Source organism: Aulostomus chinensis, chromosome 15 (assembly GCF_037954235.1).
Source record: "Aulostomus chinensis isolate RoL2024-O1b breed Wild chromosome 15, RoL_Achi_v1.0, whole genome shotgun sequence".
In the NCBI taxonomy this organism is placed as follows: Eukaryota; Metazoa; Chordata; class Actinopteri; order Syngnathiformes; family Aulostomidae; genus Aulostomus; species Aulostomus chinensis.
Window position 1 is genome coordinate 15,052,501 of NC_141334.1, and position 21,997 is coordinate 15,074,497.

Sequence of the window (21,997 nt, forward strand, 5' to 3'; positions counted from 1 at the left end):
AGTTAACGGGTTAATTTAACCTGTCATCACTAGAAACAATAATTTCTCCTGCAGTATATTCTAGAGCCAAACTTCCTAAGCAGAGGTATATGTACCTTTAGGGGTGTGCACAGTTACTACGGGGGGGGGGGGGGGGGGGGTAAGCCATAAAAGAATTTGTAAAATCCTCTTTAAAAATGAACCAGAGTTTGTTTTTTTCCCTCTGGATTCTGTGGAGACCTGTCCCCTCTCCTCCTCTGCTCCTGATGCCTTTCACTCCACATGCTGAGAGACATCAAGCACGAGCCGATCGGAGGCAGAGTAGGACTCAAATATGGATAAATGGTAGTAATAACCTCGACCCATGTCCACAGGAGCAGCAGTACTGTTAGAACTACCGATGTACACACGTGTGGGCGGCTGCTTGAAAACTGTAGCGAGTGATTTAAGATGAACATGTCAGATACAGGAATACCGTTTATCAATCAGGTCATCAGATTGTATTGCAGGTGAGGTCTAACACAAACAACAACCAGCACCTCTCTGATAGAGATAATGACATTCAGACCAGTCTTCATTATCTAAGTGCGGTTCTGTTCAGTTAAGGAATCGGCCGTTACTGGGGTCTTGAAGACTGAAATCTGCTCCCATCAAATGAGCCACACTTATTTTTGAGGTCTCCATAAAATACTCGTTAGGTTGAGAAAACAAAAGTTGTTTCCTTTTGATAAGTGAAGTTGTTGTCTCAAGAAATTGGCTTTTGGTTTTCTCAAGATAAGCTAAATTAACTTGTCATATGAAATCAGGTAAGCTAAGTTACCTTGAAATAGTGTAAGAACTTCTGTCTGTTCTCGGCTTCATTCGCGTATCAGCGTACTCGGAAAATATTACAACCAGGAGCTAAATAAAACCCGCTGTGAACTCCAATTCTGAGTCAGTTGTCAAATAGATTTCCTCTTGAAGAAACACGACTGGGTGCCAGAGCGGCATCGTCATACAGGACGTGGTACTGGGATTGACGCAAAGCAAGTCAGCGGTATGAGAAGGACTGCGTCACATCCATACTATCAGTTAACACTTCTGTGCCATTTTCATTCAAAACGCCATCATCAGCAGGTCGGCTGCTGCGAGGCTGGAGGGATATCGGCGTCCCCGGCTGAATTATAACATCACAGCTGATCAGTGATATTTCTGAAACTGTTTTCACCAGCCTTGATTGCCAATTTTGTCACTTTGTAGATGACTTGAGAACTAATTTATTCTAGCTATTGATAATATGCCAGTTCATTAATTTTGTGGGATACTCAAGTCTTTTAGCACATTTACTGTATTTAGAGCATTGATGAAGCGTTTGGATCAGAGCTGGATATTCTCCCAGGCCATGATTAATCAAGAAATGGTGTTGGACAAGTACTCGAGTACTCCGCTTTACTTTTGTAAAGGCGCAGCTGCTACAGTGTGTTTAGCATCTATCAGTAGCTTTTAACAACATTAAAGTCTCCATAAATAACCACTAAATATGTCCTTTTTCATGTCCAGCATGACAGAAAACAACAAAATCTATCTCTTTGTTACTGTTAAACATTCACCTACATTGAGCAGGGATGCAATTAGTGTAGAGATGCTTTTGGGAAACCGGACCCTGGTCAGTGCTGTAGAGGGAGAAACTGAAACTATGGGGCTGAGGGGCTGTGGAGCTGGCTCTGGTTCGCTGGCGCCACATCCCCCTGAGCTGGTGAGAATGTGGGGGCTGTGCTCTTTGCTTTGAAGCTTTACCTCCCACTAATTCTGGCCTTCCAATTTCCACACACTGCACAGACACCCCCCCCCCCCCCCATCCTCTTCCCCTCCTTTTCCCTTTGTTTCCCTTATAAGGACTGGCCCGGCCATTTCCTCAGCGTTTCTGTGGGAGGTGGTATGCTTGTTTGTGAACATGGACAGGTCAGGAGAATACCAGCATAGTTTTCCTCTTCATAGATGAGCAGCCACAGGAATCTTACACTAAAAGTCTGTGGTTGCAGGCACCTCCATCCAGCGGCGAGCCTCCCACTACCTGCCAAGCGAATCACAACCCCCCCCCCCCCCATCATTAGATCAGCTGAGTTATACACCTCAACAGGTTACAGGATGGAAAATAATTCAAGATTAATATTTGATTCACACAGTCACATCACATGTCAAGGTCTACGATTTTGGTTGTTTTGTTTACGTCAAACGAGGGAGGGACTTCGTCTCACACAACTGCATCAATCAGTGTGAAGTTGAAACATAAGCTACAGTGCATCGTATTTTCATAAAAAGCTCTCGCATAATGACTTGTCGAAGGCAACAACTTCGCAGACATTCGATGGCCCAGTTGACTAATTATGGTTAGTTGGATAAATCTATCGTTTTACAGCTGACACACTAGCAACAGGGTTTGGCTGTGACGTAAACGTGTGTCAGCAGCTGCAATACACGCCACTGCCAGACGGTGAACACGAGAGCTTCACACGAGGAAACTGCTGTCCGAACGATACAGTTTATTTATGGAGCACCAGTGCAGATTTGTCTCAACAAGACATTATTATGGATACAAAAGAATAGAGATTCTGGAAAAAGAAATTGACGAGAATGTAACAGAAAACATGGTTTTGTTATACTGACAGGTCTTAGAATAGTCCACCTGGGCACCATTTCAACACAGGTGCAGTGTTGAATGTCACACCACAGCTTCAGACTATGGTTTTTCTGCAGTACAGCTTACATCAGTGACATCTACTATTCACAAAAAAACATCATGTGCAGATGCGTATAAATATATGAGTCGATTTGTAATTCATGTCATAATCGTCACAACTTATTGAACTTTTCAGACTTGAGTAGAAATATCAAGCTTCCCATTCTCTTAATTAGCAAACCAAAGAGACGAGTGCAGCTACTGAGGGGGAGTCAGGGTTTTTCTCAGTCGTTTTACGAATGTGCACATTTTCACCTGGATCAGGATGTTGAGTAAAAATTGATTTAGTGACCCTGTTTTTATTTATTTGTTTTTACAAACAATGTAAATGTGTCATTGGTTTGATGAAGTGGATTTTGAGTCATTTACACAACTCTCTCTCTCTCTCTCCCTTCTCTCCATGTGTTAAGTTTCCAGATGGCTCGTGGAAGGCCGTGGATGAGGGCTGAGCTGTAGAGCAGCAGAAGGCTCCGGGGCCTGTCTGTTGGCAGTTGGCTGATTACTCAAGGTGAGCCATCACTCTCACCGGGGCACAGAACGGACCGAGAGAAGGTATCTGCTCCCCCTCCTCGTTCACCCCTGCCCCCTTTCCACCCTCACCCCCAACCAAGGCACACACGCTCTGGACCATGTCTAGCGGGCTGTCGGAGGGGGGCCGGACAGAGGACCTGGAGCGGAGTAACTGCAAGCAGGACTCTCCTGTTATAGAACGCAGGAACCGCAGCGGTATCATCAGCGAGCCGCTCAGTAAGAGCCTTAAGAAATCTCGTACGCTCTCTCAGTATACAGCGGTCTCCTCTGCCACCACCAATGGACACAAAGACAATACTGAGACTAAGAGCCACCCGGCCAAGCCTCAGCCACCTCCACAACCCCAGCCCACGGTCTCTGCTCTGACAGCAGCCAAGTTGGACCGGACCCTAGAGCAGGTTCTGGAGGGACAGAATGGCCTGCTGCACTTTGCCCAGGCAGCAGCACTGTTAAAGCGGGCCGGTATGGAGCACATGCTCCTGCCTGGGGGCATGGGAGTGGGAGTTGGCGGTGGAGACGCAGGCTCGGGGGGTAGCGACTTGGAGGGTTCGTCTGTCACGGACGCCGTAGGTGGTCCTGTTGACTTCCCATATGGAGTAGGGGGTGGCTTCCCCTTCAACCCGGGGCTTTTCATCATGACGCCGGCTGGAGTGTTTCTGGCGGACAGCGCACTACACATGGCTGGCCTGACCGAGTACCCGGCGCAGAACGAGCTGGCCTCTGCTATCAACTCCGGTAAAAAGAAGCGAAAACGCTGCGGCATGTGTCCACCTTGCCGCCGGCGGATAAACTGCGAGCAATGCAGCAGCTGCCGGAATCGCAAAACTGGCCACCAGATCTGCAAGTTTCGTAAATGTGAGGAACTGAAGAAGAAGCCCTCTGCTGCTCTGGAGGTAAGGAGGAGGTGCTCGTAATGCTTTGTGAATTTTGTAGTGCTCCTTTAAGAATAAGACATGTGTACTTTGATCCAGCGATACCGAGGACCACAATGCATCAGAATAGTGACAACAACTTTTGCTATCACAAGGTGCCAAACCAAAGAAATCTACATGGAGGCATCTAAAATTATGATGGGGAAAGAAAATAAACTCCATAAAATCCACATACAAACCACAATATCTAACCATTTTTGTGGAAATCCAGCAGGACTGCACTTTAGGTCTCCGCAAGCTGGGAAATGACAGCTGGTGAGGACTGAGAGGGTTTGTGTTGGGTAGCATGGGGTCTCTTTAATCCGTCCACCATAACCTGTCACCCATCTCTTCTGCCCTTTTCATCATTTCAGTGACTGAAAGAAATAATGTCATTGAAGCATTTCCTGTTTGGTCACATGCATATCCTGCATGTACTGGCATGTGAATATGTTGGGGGGGGGGGTAAAATAGTAGTGTGGCAGCTGGCAGAGTGACAGTAATGGTGCATATGTGTACAGTATGTGTTTGTGTGTAAGTGCACATGTGGGTATGTTTATGAGTGTGCATGTAACGAGGTCCATCTGGCCTCAGAACTGTCATCTGGAGCACCAGGTGTCAGTGTGGCACATGCGGCCCCCCCCCCCCCCCCCCTCCCCCTTTGCTGCCGCTGTCCTCTCCGGTGACACCCCCGCTCATCCAAATGGCCTTCCAAACATCCTGTCCCTTACCTCCATCACATTCGGCGGCCTCGTCGACCCCGGCTGTGCCGACAGCCCGAACTGTCACGAAATCAATTTCAGCAGATGTTCTATCTCAAAAGGAAATACACTTTTGTGATCAATAGATAACCGTGTCACTTTGCTGTTATGTAACAACGGCGAGATAAGTAACACACTGTGAACCAGTGCAGAAGCCTCGGGTCTAATTGACGCTGCTCTGTATAGAAACAGAATTTTTGCCTGAAACTCTAGAGGCGTTAATTCTTTCTTTTTATGATGCTGATGGAGGGTGACAGCTTGGCCTCTGCTTGGTAGGTGGAGAGGTGGGCTGTTCAGTGCTGATGTGCTGACTTTGCCCATCTACAGTGAAATACTCCTTAAAGGGATCGTTTAGTTACTGGATCATTGATGCAAATACACACAAAAACACAATAGTTTGACTTCATGCAGAATATAAACTCTCCCTGTTGTGGTGCAGTTAACTGATGCACATGGAAGATATCACTTTTGCCACAAATGCTCCTCTAATACTACAACTGCTCCTACTGCTAGTACTACTGCTAATGATAATGATGATGATGATGATAATAATAATAATAATAATAATTAATAATAATGATTCATTTTTAGGGGCACTTTTCAAAGAACTCAAGGCCAACTTACAAACAGACAGAAATAGGCAAAAAAGTAAAACAGAGCAATACCTATGATTATAAATTCAAACTAGATCATCACAATAAATGAATAAAATAGCAATCAATGCAAAAAAAGAGTTCTTAAAAATGTAGCCATAGGATCAGACTGCCAGCTTGAAAAGTTCTAGATAAGCCAAGTGTATTAATACCTGTTTTCTTCCTGCTTAAACAATTAAACAATTCAAATGTTAGGGGAGTGACCTAATCCTCCGTCCAATGAAAATGCATTCTCTGATTGTTGTGCCGCTTCTACACGTACCATGTGATTCCCTGTGTCCCCCAAAAGACATTTCCCATAGAGAGAAGTGGTTGTATGAATAGTGGATACATTGTGTCATATAACCTCTCACTCTCAGAATTATGTTCATTTATTTGGTCAGGTAACATTTTGAAAGTCTCAAAGAGCTGCATGATTAAATGATTTTATCCACAATCAAGTTAGCAGAGGGCTAATCAGGAATAGCTAGCTTGCCCAGCTGAGTCTCTGGTTAATCTCTGGTTTTTCTATCACGTTATACTTGTTTGGCACCATCTGGTGATGTAAGCGCCAATTAAAAGCCCTGACAAGTCCCTTCCTACCTTTATAGGTTTACCAGAAACATGGAGATATGCAGAAACAAAGAAGACTGTTCGCCTTTTCATTGCAGTTTTTGTATCTTTAAGCAATTAACTGCATTTTTTTTCTCTTTTTTTTTCCACAATAATTGTGATCTGATCAACCAGTCGAGTCAGAATTATTTATTCCCTGGACAAAGTTCGGCAAAGTTTTTGGAAAGCTGAAAACTACATGCAAAGATAATCCCGGTATTTTAAGTTCACACACGGTAGAATTCTGAGAATTATCAGCGAATGTCAAATTGTGTTTCATAGTGAGCAAGTAAAAAAATTGGGGAGAAAGAAAGGCAAGGCCAATGACTTTGTTGAAAATCACACTGGTGTATTTTCAAATCAGCCTGTTGTTTTTCTTGGTGTTCAGCTGCGCATTGATGAGAAGCTTCATTTGTTAATCGTTTGAGTTCCTTGTTCAATTCAATTACTATTACTGTTTTAATGCATGATTTTCAATGTAAGGTGTCATGGCCGTCAGCCTGATACCAGCTCTTTAACATCCGATGTGCCAAACCTGAAGTACTTGAATATTCATGAGCGTTGATGTAGGTAATCACCCCGCCTGCTACGTCACCGTCTGGCGAAGCTGCAATCAAAAGGCTAAAGTGTAGCGGCCTGATTGACTTTAGTAGTTGTACGCGCTGTAATTACCACGCTTGCTCAGATTCTTTACTCTTGACATCATTCACTACTCGCCAATATATTTAATGTGTCTGTCAAGCAGCTTGCAACTTAATTCAACTTGTACAATATAGCGCAACAACAGCAGAGTAATGAATATTGTTAAAGGATTATGGCATGTCCTAATCCTTGAACAATACCACTGCAGTGTTGCATGGGCGGCTCTTCTCTATTACCTTGATTACAACATTCCCGATGCATAAACCCATTGTGGCTGTCAAAACTAAATGGTAAGGAAAACAGCTTTTTAGTCTTAAACCCTGCCAGAGCAAGCAACCACACATCAGAGTCGAGAGCCCCGCCCCTCCACCACTGCCGCCATCACTTGGCTGAAGTTCAATTTGTGTTGAAATGTGGATTATATGCATCAAATACAGACAGAAGGGGTCAGGGTCTCATTAGTCGAGGAACACATATTTGCAATGACGCAGCACTTTCTTGGAGAGCTGAAGCTTCTGCAGATGTACTGTGGGTCAGAAGCATGTGATCACTGTGAGAAAGGCAAGAAATATTCATGCCAATGTAGAATGACGACATGTGTTCAGCTTACATCTACCCACACACACACCCACACACACACACACACACACACACACACACACATACAAAAACCCTAACCTCAATCGCCTGACAACCCACAGCAAGAAACAAAAGTCGTCTTGACACGGTAATCCCAGTGATAATCCTCTGATGCTGCTTTATAAACTGCTATTGTCTTCTACATGTTCCTCACAGAATCACCGAAAAAAAAAGGATCCGTTAACTGGACTCGGTCGTTTCGTGGTGTTGTGTCAAGATCTTCATCCTTTTCAGAGTGATATTCTTAGACGCGGTTTATTTTTTAGGGAGGCTGCTTGCGTAAAGACGGATGTACAGCAACTTTTCCTGATAAACAACTGACAGAACGTAAAATGCACCTGGATAAATTGAATGAAACTGAATCATTTGCCACAATTTTCATATAAGGACCCATTCTCTATTACAGAGACAGACATTTATTTCCCATTAAGGCTGACAAACTTTCAAAAATGATGTTTCCATATTCTAAAACATGCATGTATGTTCAAACCTGTTTTGTGCACGTTGTGGACACAAGAGGACGAAATGAAACGTGGCAAATAACCTCTTTGATAGGCATATTTATGTCATAAAAACTTACCTAACTGTGATTTTTTTTTTACGGAACTGTGATATTGAACATTTATTTAAACGTTAATAATAGTTTCATTTCTTGCTCACAAGTTCATCTCATGCTGCAAATACCGTGTCACTGCCGTATTTCACCCTAAACAGGACCTCTGCGATGGCTCGGGGCTCAGATTCCTCTGTCAGCTGCCGACAAGGTTGATGACTTTGATTATGAATGCTCCATCAATTGACCTACATTCAATCATCAAACTTGCGAGTGGCGTTTTGTGACTCCTGTTGGTCATACATTCACTCCCAGACTCCCGCCTGACCTCAAGAGACAGACAGCCGTGGTGGGAGCTCCTGACCTGCCACTGAACCGTGGCATTAATAATGTTTTCTTTCCACGTTCAAATATTAGCTTTCCTCATCAAATCTAGTTTTTTTTTTTCAAAAAAAAGAACAGAAAACGAAATCGATTCAAATCATTGGAGAAACAGAGTCACTCTCCAACAAATGTGGCGGTAATTCACTCTTATTTAGGTTTCTGCTTGCCGAAACGTACAAAGGATGAAGGTGAAGACGCCTGCCAAACGTTAAGAGACGAGTTAGTGACTCTCGCCTGTGGAGAAACTGTTTTTTCGTGAAGAGTATGATGTTGGTGGCGTTCCAGGAGGAGCAGCATCAACTGGAGTGACCGTGACGTAGATGAACCATGCAACACTGCAGCAGCAGGCGCAGTCCCCGTCCTAAATGCTTGAAATTCTTGATGCAGTACTTTTTACGTAGTTCTTTAGAGTACATTTAAGAACCTGTAGTTCTTTACTGATGCTCGTGTGAATAGGTTGAGTCAATCCTGAAGTTTTTTACACACATATCAGGATTTACCACCTGTGATTACAATCCTGGAGGGAGGATTGATTGCAGTATTACGGTATTTTACTCTGCTATTTTAATGTAGGTGTACCTAATAAACTGGCGAGTTCTGAGCAGCACATTTTCAATTCTGACACACTCAGTGCTTTCCCTTCAGCAGTTAAGTATTTATCTGTTTGTCATTAAGTCAACAGCTCTTATTCAGCAGGTGATTAGACCAGAGAAAACCGCCTTGTCTCTTAGCGTGATGTCACCGACAAAATGTGAGATGATGAGATTCACGGAGGTTGTGCTTCATCGGAGGAAGAGAAGTCAATATTGAGAGGATGACGTCAGTGCGTACATTAATAAGGACAGGATCTTCCTGCCTCCTCTGGATGTGTTTAATGCATATTCATGGACGACTGTGGCAGCACCTGTGCCAGGATACACGATCCTCCTGGCTCATGGAGTTCACGGTGAAATGCAGTGAGCCTCAGCTGTAGCTCAAAGAGCCCTTGAGTGTCACAGTCTCCTCCAATCAAAGCCAGAGGCGCCACATCCCGTCTGCGTGTGCGCTCTCTAAAGGGACATGACGTCTTATTTAACACACGTCTTGCGGTCACTTTGTCAGTTGCTTTGGGTGCATTGTTTTGACTGTTTTCAGGCACACACACACATGCACACAAACACACACACACATATATATATCATATGTGTGTCTTTGTGCGTGTGTGTGTGTGTGTGTTTGTGTTTGTGTGAGCGCATGTGAGCACATGTTTGTTGCTTTAAAAAGACGGGCTTTGTTTCACCGTGTTTGCATCGAACGGCTGAGCTCATGTTTGTAAGAAACCTGTGAGCACACACGTCGATACACAAGTGCAGTCCAGCAGCAGTGTGCTTATTTTAAGGGTGTTGACGGCTCATGGCAGCTCAAAGAGGAGCGTAAAATTGGCAAGTGAGGGGGAGTTAGCATGCAGAGGCCTTTGCCACCTCCCAGCTCACTGGCTGAAGATGTCTGGATTTATTCTGAGAATGCTACATTTGATAGAAATAAGTGGGAAGGCAGTTCCTTTCAGTCTGAATAGCCTCCAGTGATGTCAGTCTCTGGATGCTGTTTTAACTACACAGGCGGGATGAACTGAACCTGTGTGTAGGTAACAACTGGAAATATATTTTAAGAGTTTTTGTCTTGTAGAATAAAATATTTATATTGTAACATCTTTGTCATCAGCTAAACTTGAACATACCGGTGTTGTGCATCAGGGGGCCACTTTGCCAGTTTCAGACGTCACTCTGGGTTTAGCAGACGGCCTCATGATCTTTTCTGCCTCCCAGACACCGTATACAGCAGACAGTCAGCACAGCAGGCTCATGCAAACTGACAGACAGTGACACTGAGACAAGTTGCTGGGCAGACAGGCTCATGTTGGACTGGACAGACCGAGGAGGGAGGACACAAATAAGGTTGTGATGAAGCCAAGGTGTCGTTCTGTAGTTTGTCATCTGGATTTAGAAAAAAAAAGGGGGGGGAAAAAAAAGAGGCACGTTGGTGGAAAAACACGAATGGTCTGATTTATTAGCTTGAAAGACTTGGAGGTCACTGTTAAACTTGTTTTTCAAGTTGTTTTGCTAAAACATTTCATCATGTGCCACCTGACCATCGAAACGTATTTAAATATTTCACCAGCAAAGCTAAAAGTCTTTGGGGCTCACTGAGGTCTGATGTTCACTGAGTTGGATCTGTCGTCATGCGTCTCTAACACTGTACGGTGAAGCAAAATTTTAAATTTCATAAAGGTTCATATGTTCGTTCGAGGTAATTTTTGCCTTTTACAAAAAAAAGCTCAAAATTTGGAGATGGAAACACATTTTTGGAATAAGTTGTTTCCATTCACCGCATCTTACTGGACAATCCCATACTTTGTCGTCATCTCCAGGCAGCGGCAACATGGCCGACACTAGCTGGCATTCAGGAACAATCACAAGCTGCCTGAATAAAAGTAATTCCTCGAGATTTCTGTCCAGTTTCTGCTGGTAGACGGTTGTTCCAGACTGCGATGACAACTCTTCTTCTACCCTTTGTTACAGCCATGCGTATGCTGCCTATACCGCCATCTTCAGACGTGAAGCTTACATTCACTGCAAACCAGATGATGGACATGAGCCGAATTCGGATTTCATTTTCTTTCTTTTTTTTTTCTTTTTTTTTTGAAACACCACCGCGAATTTGAATTTTTGTCTTCATGTAAGAGGGCTGGGTGGTATGGAAACAATCTCACAAGTTTGTTTTCAATATGGACACAGGTATATTTGTCTGCTTGGTTACAGCAGGGTGGAGATTGATTGGAGACATAGTGAGATGACATCTGTCTATCCATCTATCTTTCTATCTATCTATCTATCTATCTATCTATCTATCTATCTATCTATCTATCTATCTATCTATTTATCTGTCTATCTATCTATCTATCTATCTATCTATCTATCTGTCTATCTATCTATCTATCTATCTATCTATCTATCTATCTATCTATCTATCTATCTATCTATCTATCTATCTATCTATTTATCTGTCTATCTATCTATCTATCTATCTATCTATCTATCTATCTATCTATCTATCTATCTATCTATCTATCTATCTATCTATCTATCTATCTATCTATCTATCTATCTCAATATACAGCTTTACCATGCAAACGTTTTCCCCTTATGTCTGAGAGTAAGATGGGCCTCATATTTACCAGACTCAGCTTGGATCTAAGGAAGTCAGACAAGATTCCCTTGTCCTGGCTTCAAAACAGGAGATGATATTTATCTGAAAAGCGGAATCACGTCAATCACAACTGACCTCTGTCAGGGAGTGCAGGTTTTTATTCACCTGTGTAGCGAGAATGGAGGTCAGCGTTGTTTTCATTCAGTTGTTAAAAGGCTTGTATTTTTTCCCTCTCAGTGAGACATCCCCGGTGCACGGCTGAAGGTGGAGGTGTTTTGTATCACTCTATTAGTGGGTTTTGTCACTGATGATGCCATTATATGAAGCGGTTGCTGGTTAATGATGAGAACTGAATTCATCCAACGGCTTGCTCTTCACTCCGAAAGGTTTTTATAAGTTGCTGTGAGAATTTAAGGTGGATTCAAATCATTAGAGAAGTGGTAAGTGGAGAAAAACAAAACTGAAGGATGTCCTCTTTTTCTACTTTCAGGGTGTGTAATTCAAGTTGTTTTTGCTATGTAAAGAGAAATGTGCTAATCTCGTTTGAAAAACCGCACACATCCATCGATTTTAGTGATTGGCCACTTCAGACCCACAGATCCATCTGTTTCACTCGCTGCAATCAGCAGTGAGAAGGAGGAGGGGTCTCTCTGTTTGTGAACTATGTTGCCATTTTCTACTGATTGCACATGTTTGATGTTGAAGAAAGAGAAAAAAAAATTATCAGAAATTACATCCTCCGTGTTTTTTCTTGACACATATGAAGGTCTGTGGGTCAGACCGGTCCGGACCAGGTTTCTTCACATCTGTGGCAGTGCCAGATGTTGCTGTCCTGCTGAACAGCTGGGTGATGATGTGGAGAGGTCATCAGAAAGAGATGAGAGGGGTTAAAACTAAAATATTGTTGGCAGGAAATGATACACTGCGAATATGATTGAAAGCTAGTTTTGGTTTTTTTTACAGTCTAATTTATTCAAGATTTTTATTTTTTTTTTTAAATGAAGAAGAATAGCACCGAAAACACTTTGTCCTTAATCACATAATCAGATATTTTTTTATACTGATGACATCAAATTGATTAAGCAGTGTGTACCAACTGCGTAATGTGTGTGTTTGGTGCACGTGAGGTATGGTTGAATAGATTCGCAGGAGAGGAAGCAACGGGAGAGCTAACTCTATATTCCTGATATTAGATGTGACTTTTTATGTGAGACACACACTGGGTGGGGGGAGACTGGCCTTCAGTCATGTGATTCAGTCATGTGACCGTCTGGCCTGAGTAATGGCATTAATAGGAAGTATGCAGCACATACTGATGTAGTTTGTAGGGTTATTCTGAAACACGGTGTTGGAAAGGTTGATGTGGAGCTGATGTGAAGTAGCAGATGTGGCCAGATGTGGTTTTCTCTGTTGTCAAACTTTTCCTGATTGACTGGAACTGCAAAGACATCCAGTGATTTCTAATTCTTATCTTTGTTACTACAACAGAATGAGAGCTACGCTTGTTTTAGCTGCAATTTATTATATTGTTCATGTATGGGATGGTTGTCAGGCAAAATGGACCCCAGCACAGGGAAAGGCTGTCTATTTATGTGCCTGAGTTTTGCATCATATATTAGTACTGGTCGCATACGTCTTCAGCAGTAGTGTTAATTTTGGCAGCTATTTTTAATATCAGTATAGTTGTGTGTCAAATATTTTTTCCATTATTTAGTCATTTCCAACCAATTTCTATTTTCCAGAGCAATTTAGGCTCATAAGAAAATGTCAGTATTTTAATCTAGTTCTCGTCGATAAAGAGTGACATTTTATTCTTTGTGGTGAGCCTTTATGTTTCTTGTTTGATATGAAGCTGTTTTTGATTTAGTTTTATTCTTTTGACTTAAATGCACATTAATTTTAGTCACATTTTAGTCATTTGATCATCCACAATATTATTAAGTAAATCTGAAAAAGCTGTACATTTTTAGTCTCATTTTCAGTGAAGATATTCACACTATTCACTACTTTAATTGAATATCATTCTAATTCTAAACCTGATGCTATATTGACGACTGGAAAGAGGTCTAGTCTTCTTGTATCTTTTAAATAACCTTTCAACAGGTGAGCAAGTTGTCTTTTTCTTCTTACTGGATCTCAGTAAATAAAACTTTTCAATAACGGACTTCGTCTCAACTTGCTAACATTATGAAATATTCTTTCTTAAATTCAAGGCCAAACAGGGACAAACAATTAGCAATTTTGACCACACCCCCCCCCCCCCGCCTTAGATCCCAATGTATATGATATACTGTGGACCACTGAAAGGTGTAGCTTATGTATTCAAGGTTTAAAGAAAATTAGCAGCACCACTTGTTTTTATCAAAATTAACTCCATGATTATGTGAACGACGTGGTGCCATTCAATGTCTACTTATTGCCTTTCACAAACAGAGCGGGTGCTCTATACTTAGCGGAGAGTAATTACCTTGTTTGAAGTCTTTTAACTGGAACAAAACTCTCTCATTTGTGTCAGCATGGGTTGACTTTTACAATAAACACGAATCAAACCTGTGAAGCTTTGGTGATGTTACGGTTTCCTATGTATTTTTATTTTTATTTTAAAATCCGTGCAAGAGAGCAGCTCAGCGTAGGAGATGGATGAAAGTTTGATTGTGTGCTTTACATTCAGCGATTGCTTCAAAATGTGTTTGCAGATGTAAATATGTGACTGATGCATGCATTTCTATCAGGTATGGTCAAGTGGATTTTGTTTGCATGATTCCTTACACCTTCTGTTGACCAGTTCTGATAGAAAAGTGAAGCTAAATCCATCATAAGAATTTTAGTTTAGCAGTCTCACTGTTTGGTGTGATTTCGGGGGTGTGCTGAGAGTGTTGGTTAACGTGCCACTGTGTGTGGAGGTGTGCGACTGTACTTGAATACATATTGGTTTGGTGCTAGAGTGTGTGTGTGTGTGTGTGTGTGTGTGTGTGTGTGTGTGTGTGTGTGTGTGTGTGTGTGTGTGTGTGTGTGGGTGCATAAATGTTTGCCGAGCTCTTCCTGCCTCGCTCCAGGCAGATCTGGCGAACGGAAGAATCCGTGCTGCAGAATCGAGTTGCACTTTGCAGGACGCCAGCGTTGCTGCAGCTCCAGGGGACCTGAGTGTCTGTCTATCTGCTGAGTGGCAGGCCTCGGCTCAGCCCTGCAGCTGCATGCATGTGTGACACTCCTGCTCAGAGCAATCACAGATAACCACAGCCAGAGATGGGTGGGGGATGGAAAGTGGCATCATCATTGATGATGGCGTGGGAGAGCAACGCGTGTGGCGGCTAAATAATAAATGTGGCATATCGGATTTTGTGTGAAGTCAGGGCTGAAGCCTTTTCCTGTGGTGACGCTGATGGGTGAGGGGGCAGCTAATGGGCCCGACGAATGCAGGATGGAGAGACCTCACACTTTAAAATGAGTAGTTAATTGTCATTCATTATTCAATTCATTTATTAACTAGAAATACCAAACATTACATGTGCTGCCTTCATCAATGTAAAAATACCTCTGCTGATGTTACTTTTTGGCCAACTGAAGAAACTGTGGTTTCAGTGGTTTAGACAAAGTATTACTCCATGTTTTCCACATTTATGTCTAAATTTATACCCAATTTACATTACCAGCTCCTAAACACCCAGTAAAGTCTCTGACATTTTTGTAAAAAAAAAACTTACAAAACCTGAGGGTTTTCTGAAAGTTTTGTCAACATCCATCGAAACTTTATTTGTCTATCTCTGTAGCACAAAGAAACATGAAATTTAAAGAGAAACTTTGACCTTTACATTTCTTATGCTTTGTCTGTTGATACAAGTGTAAGTCCATTAATCTCCTATGGAAGCCTCTGTCATGCTTCTGTATCTGGCATCTGCCTTGAGTTCGTTGAAAAAAATGTAACTTTTAGACTTAGGATACTGTGTTAGACTAAAAGAGCTAATGGGCTACCCAGTGAGCTAAATAACAGGCTTTTGTTATCGCTGCAGCTCTGTCGAAGGTGCATGAGGATATTCTACATGTTAAGGTGTTGGAAAAACAGACAAAATTAGCATCTCACCCCAGGCTAATCAGCATTTCCATTGCCTTTTAGGGGCAATTTGAGTGTATTATGCAAAATAACAGACTCCTATATTTCCACTACGTGGAAATGTGGCGTTCAAGTTAGAAGAACAGCGTGTTGCATCAGGTCACAAAGGGTTAAAAGCAGAAATGAAAATAGTTGCAGCTATTAGCAGCAAGAGCATAAAAGTGGAGACACAGGAAGGACGTGAGGTGTTCCTCTCTGTAGGAGGTTCCTCAGTAGAAGATGTCATTTGCAAAAAAATGTGTGCTTCTTTTCATTAACTAGTCCAACCTCCTCTTCCTTTCCTCTCCTCTCCTCTGCCACCCCCCCCCCCACCCTCCTCCCTTCTTGTCTTCTGTTTTTCTAAGAAGGTGATGCTTCCTACAGGAGCGGCGTTCCGGTGGTTCCAGTAGGATTCCTCCTCCAATCCCTACCCAAAGCTCTGCCATCAAGTGCAATGCCAACTCTTGGATTGTCTCCAGAATAGACACTGGCTAACAAACAAACAAGCAACAAATAAAATGATAGAAAAACAACAACAACAAAAAACAACAACAACACAAAAACAAAGCAGAAAAAGAAATCATTCGGGTAATGGATGCACCTACTTATTCCTTGAACCAAAAATGAAGCGTAAAGAAAAGCATCTCTGGCGACTTTCATTCCCTTTTCTATGTTTCCATTTTGGTACCCTTTGTCCTTTTTCCAACAGGTTTTTCTTTTTTTTTCTTTTTTTTTTCTTTTCTGTCACTTAAACATGGAACTGTTCATTGCCAGAAACAGAAATGATGGACTGAGGGTGGACAATCAACTAATTTCTGTGTTTGGTGTTAATGTTGTTCATGTGTGGAAAGATACAGTACTTGTGTAGAGAATGTAAATTTACAGCTATATTTTAAAACTAGTGGCTAATGGCAAACATTATTGTAATTCTTCACCATTATGTTACCGAAACCCTCGTCTATTTTTAAGATTCTTTCTGTTTTTGTTTTTAAAAAAAAAAAGCAAAAAAAAAAGCAAATCAGCGGTTGTCTCTGAAAAGGAAAAAAAACAAAAAACAAATCCAATTTTAATGCTGTTGATTCCAGATTTCGAACCGACCTGAGAGAGTGGTGTAACGGAGCAGATCTCCAGGGACTTGTCGCTAGGCTGAAGGTGCTGTTTGCCAGATCCGTCGCTACTGTAAACTCCTCAATCAGCCCTCCTCTGCATTTTCAAACTTCCTTAGTGAAACTGGCAGCCTTATGTTACTGTGGCCCTACTGAGCATGTGCCAATACTGCTCTGGGCAATAGCACTAAGAGACAGCACTTGCTCTGAGTCTACCCTACTGAACGCACTGAGACAAGATGACTTTTTTTTTTCGTTCGTTTGTTTTTTTTTAAAATTTTGTTTGTTTATTTGTTATATTTTCATGATTTTTTTTTTTTTTTTGCGGGGGTGGCTACAGCTTTTAAAAATAACCGATCTTTGTATTTGTTTAGAAAATTGGACTGGTTTTGTGAATAAAAAGGAATGCATGTATTTGTGTCAAATGTACAATTCTGATGTTTGTCTACTTGTCTATTTGCATGTTTCTTTAAAAAAAAAAAAAAAGATGGTTTGATAAAAAAAGAAACATTAAAAAATTTCCCCTTTTCTAATTTAATTTGATGGTAGAGAGAAAGATTCTTATGTGAGCAGATGAAATAAATTAAGCGGCTGTATGGATCTCACAGCCTATGTGATATTTTCCTATAGTGTCATATATACGGGAGCCTTGCTGTGCAAATATTGCACCAAAATGATTTAAAAAGGTTGTGTGGAAAAAGATGGATTTTGATCATAGTGTTTCTTTAAAATGCATGAAATCCATCCAAATGTTATGGTTTTCCTCTTTTGCAAAGCTTTGTAAACACTTCTATTCAAAAATATTAATAAGTAATGCGTGGAATCATCGATATTTGGATTGTTCAGGACGTTATTGTCCAGCTGAAAGGAATTTTTTTTAAAAAACTTTTAATTCAAGCTCTTGGTCACAGTGTTCACATATTTAAACATATATAATTGTTTAGTTTATATCAAAAACACTCTTTTTCTTCACATGCGCCTGCTTGCTTACTTCAGCAACAAATATCCACCATCCATATCATGACATCCACCCTTCATAGATCTGTATATGTCACCCTATGGACACGCCCACTTTACAGCATTCCAATCAAATACCTCCCACCATTATGTCTCACCTCTCTATCCAGTTTCACTCAGCGATGCAGCAGGATGGGACATGAAGACACTCTGGAAATGTCCTTTCAGCTGGACTTTATTGCATAAAAGCCTGAATAAACTAACTGTGCATTTAGGGATGCATTCACGGAGTAGAAGGAGAAGTTTGGTGAAATCTGAAGATTTCAAATTTTACTAATTGCTGATCCTTATGAGTCCATTTCCTACCAAGCGATAATTCTGTCTGATTTCTTTTTTCACGGCCCCGTAGTTCCTCTATCATAGCCAGGTGGGGAAGTAGATGCAGATTTCTGCTGCAGCCACAGTGCTGAGTGTTTTTAATGAGCGAATATCCTCGCTGGAAGGCCCAGTATGGTGGGCTTGTGTACGAGCTCGTGATCAGCTTGGCGAGCAGAGGGTTGGAGAGTGTAGCTATATTCCCAGCTTCCCCCCACCCCAGTGACAGTGCTGGGCTAGTGCCATCGCCATGGCGATGGGGGGAGTGTGTGCGTGAGTGTGTGTATGTGTGTGTGTGTGTGTGTCGGGGGGGGGGGGGGTAGAGGGTGGTGGTGTGTGTGGGGGGGGTGGCTGAGGCCTTTCATTATTAATGTGCACCGCGGCGTCCTTACCTCCTCTGAGCCCGCACAGCTCACTGCCTGACCTGCCATCCAAGGGAGAGGGAGTGGGGAGGGGGGACGAGGGGAGGTGGGGGCTGAGGAGGCAGAGATAAAGGAAGAGAGGAGAGCCGGAGAGAAAGAATGAGGCAGTGTATGTGACTGTGTATGGTGCAGAAGCGTCCGACTGTAAAGAAGAAATTCACTCTTGTACTTTGTTTCACATTTACCAAAAAAAAAAAAAAAAAAAAATCAGGAATATAAATCAGATGGAAGAATTTCAGCTGGGAGGATTTTTGGGGTGTGGCTGCAGGTGACTGCAGGTCCTGCCTGCTGAGGTGGAGCAGGCAGGGGTTGGGGGGGTCAGGTGGTGGTGGTGGTTGTCTCCATGCAGAGGGGTGTTCTGCTCAGTGAGCAGGCCTGTCACACTGGGAAAATCCTGGAATCTTATCACCGCCTCACAGACACTGAGCCGCACTGATCTACTCACCCTGGTTGCCAGCAGACATGCCCTTCCCCCATCCAAATGCCCCTGCACAGGCTGGCCCCTTCGCAGCTCGCTCACCACCTTCTTTGACCGGGGAGATAGCAGGAACTGATGCAGTCCAATTGTTGAGGAGGGAGGAATGTTGCTTGTAAAATGTGACTTACAGGAAGAAAAACAAGCAAGCTTTGCAAGTGAGTGCACAGGCTGGAGAGCTGAAACCTGTTGGAGGACGAGCGAGGGACCCTTGCCTGACTATATGATTATCAAAGGAAAGCCACTTAAATGCCTCATGCAGAGAGAGGTGTACACTTGGGCCTCAGTGTTCTTGCGCACAAATTTGATTGTTCTTACAAAGGATTTTTTTAAACCTCAATGTAGACTTTCAGACAGGAAGCCAAGTCTGATGGCTGTTAGTACCTCCTTGCTCCTGACATCTATTGTGTACCTCTTATAAGTTTTACAAGCCCGGGTGTTTGCCAGTTTCATAGTGTAAGAATAATGATGCCATGGATGTTCTAAATTTTTAATTTTGCACAATACTGCTACAAGGACGAGTCCAATAATATCAGAAACAGCAACAGAGACGCATTTTAGTCTTGAAATGCGATCAGGTCATGAATCCATCTGTCTGGCATAATCAGGCGAATAGTGAGAGAACAGAATGTCTCTTGTTAAATGAATCAGTATGGTCACTCAACTGAGGGATCAACGATATTTGGAAAACTTCGACTTTATTAACCCTCTATGTAACTGTTGATCCACATTTTTTGGTTTAACATTCAGAGGAGGAGAAGAGTTGTGGGATTATAGAAGTGCTTGTGCAAATATAAAGGATAAATCTCACTTTAGGTATGAATGAATAAAATGTTTACTTCGTCACACACGCCCACACAGCATGACTCCAAAAGTTGAAACTGGCTAGATAACTGCTAGTTCTGTTATTTAATAAAAAAAAAAGAAGTACTTCGCATACTTCAAAAATATTTATTTTAGCTGTGAAAATGTCTTATTAGTAGTAAGACCAGTCTGTGCCGGACAATTTGAAATCCCTAAAATACTGCAATAATTACAGCACTTCCCACAGTGGTGTAAGTGACTAATATAATAATTGTCAAAATACTTGTGCAATGATCCGGAATCTCCCCAAAAAATAATTCTTCTTTGAGTTCAACTAGGTGTTGTACCTATTCAGACCCAAGCAGCAAACAGATGGCTTTTTGTGGGCGTTTCTGTTTAAATGCCATTAAAAATGATAAAAGTGTGACAATCTGTATTTTGTGGAGAGCTGACTAGTTTTCAACCTTGAAATGAAAGAGGTGAATGTTAAAGATAACAACAACAAAAAAATACATGCAAAACCCCCCCACCTAGGACTGAATGTTTCAGTGTCAAGACAGCAGTGGATTGTTGAGGCGCTGCAGAATGTTCAAACCTTTCATGCTTATTTCATAGAATTTGGATGTAGATGGACAGGAAACACATCAGCTGTCCTTCACTAAGAATGTGACGCATGGAAGTCTTCATTGAATTAGTTGGCTCCAAGCACAATCCGGCATCTACGTTCTTTTTCTGATCAAATGTGTATATTTTGATTCAAAGAAATACAGGCTTCAATCAGTTGACTCTAAAATGTATTGAAGAAACACGCGTGTCCTTTCTCTGCAACATAATCAAATGGATGACCAAAAAAAAAAAAAAGTGATCTGAATCTGGAGGAATTCAAATCAATCATAGAAATCTGTACTTTTACACTAAAAGAGAGGCAACACCCCCCCCCCCAAAAAAAACAACAACTTTTATTCTTTCTACAAACATTAAAACATTTTCAATCTAACAGACATTTTTTTTGCATATTCACCATTCAGCAGTCAGTGTGAATGGTTGTCTGTCTCTATGTGTTGGCCCTGTGATGGACTGGTGACCTGTCCAGGGTGAACCCCTCCTCTCACCTGTAGCCGCTGGGATAGGCTCCAGCCCCCCCCCCCCCCCCCCGTGAACCTTAACAGGAATAAGCAGAAGAAAATGGATGGATGGATGGATGGATGGAGACAGTGGAATCAAATAAGCCTTACAAGAAATAAACAAAGACAAAAATCTTCCATTTTTAATGTAAAAAAAGCAATGAAAGAAGAAATGTGTCTCTTTTTATACACATGTGTGTGTATGTATATATACATACACACACATATGTATACACACACACACACACACACACACACACACACACATATATATATATATATATATATATATATATATATATGTATTTATGTCAGTTATGAGTCGGAGATGGCAATCAAACATCAAACCAATCAATCAAATCAAAATTAGTACATTCACTCCTCAGTTGTTTGACTCAACCCTTAATTTGAGTGTCAGTCCATGAAGGAATGATTCAAATGTTGATGTCAATGCAACCCCCCCCCCCCCCCCCCTCAGGCATTGGTACATTTAATGCACTTTATTTGCTATATTTAATCACAGTAGGTCCCACCCATTCTTTGGTCCTGAGACCTGAGCTCCTGAAATCAACATTTTCTTCAGCTAATGATGATGCATCTCAATCAACAACAACAACAACAACAAAAAAACAAAAGTGTGTGTGTACAGTAGGTGAACTGGAAATCGTAACCTCTTGAAATTAGCCTCCATTTATGCAGAGATAACAGGTACTGACATGCTGCGTAGCTCTTTCTACGTCCAGGGTAACCAGCTTACTGCCGTAGTCTTCTTCACAATCAGTAATGCAAATTACTGCTTCATATTCGTCACACATAAAAACAACAGAGGTCGACTGAACTGCACCTGCAGCACTGTGTCTGGTAGCACACCATGGGGGGGGCTGTGTGTCTGTGTGGGTAAAGCTCGCAAAATGCTCAGTTGGGTTAAAAGCGGATTGGCTGAGAAGGAACAGCTTATTGGAGGAAAGCAGCTGGCCCTGAAAATGGAACACTCAGCTGGGATGAGACGTGTTTCCTGCAACTCATCAATGTGCCTGTCATGACCTAGCTCACAAGCTCACAATGTCATAACAAGAAAAGGTCCCAACATTGCAC

At 42.0% G+C, this 21,997-nt stretch overlaps 1 protein-coding gene across 2 annotated transcripts in view; it reads left to right on the plus strand.

Moving 5' to 3' along the window:
* cxxc5a (CXXC finger protein 5a) overlaps positions 1-17,545 on the plus strand; it is a 23,381-nt gene extending 5,836 nt beyond the window's left edge. The window contains exons 2-3 of one of the 2 annotated variants that reach the window (XM_086226470.1): positions 3,109-4,122; positions 16,008-17,545. In XM_086226470.1, the coding sequence (XP_086082596.1) occupies positions 3,328-4,122; positions 16,008-16,049 (837 nt within the window). In that variant the 5' untranslated portion in view covers positions 3,109-3,327 and the 3' untranslated portion in view covers positions 16,050-17,545. Of the gene's footprint in view, positions 1-3,108; positions 4,123-16,004 lie in introns of both variants that reach the window. The other variant, XM_086226469.1, reaches the window with a different exon arrangement.
* Positions 17,546-21,997: the final 4,452 nt, after the last annotated feature.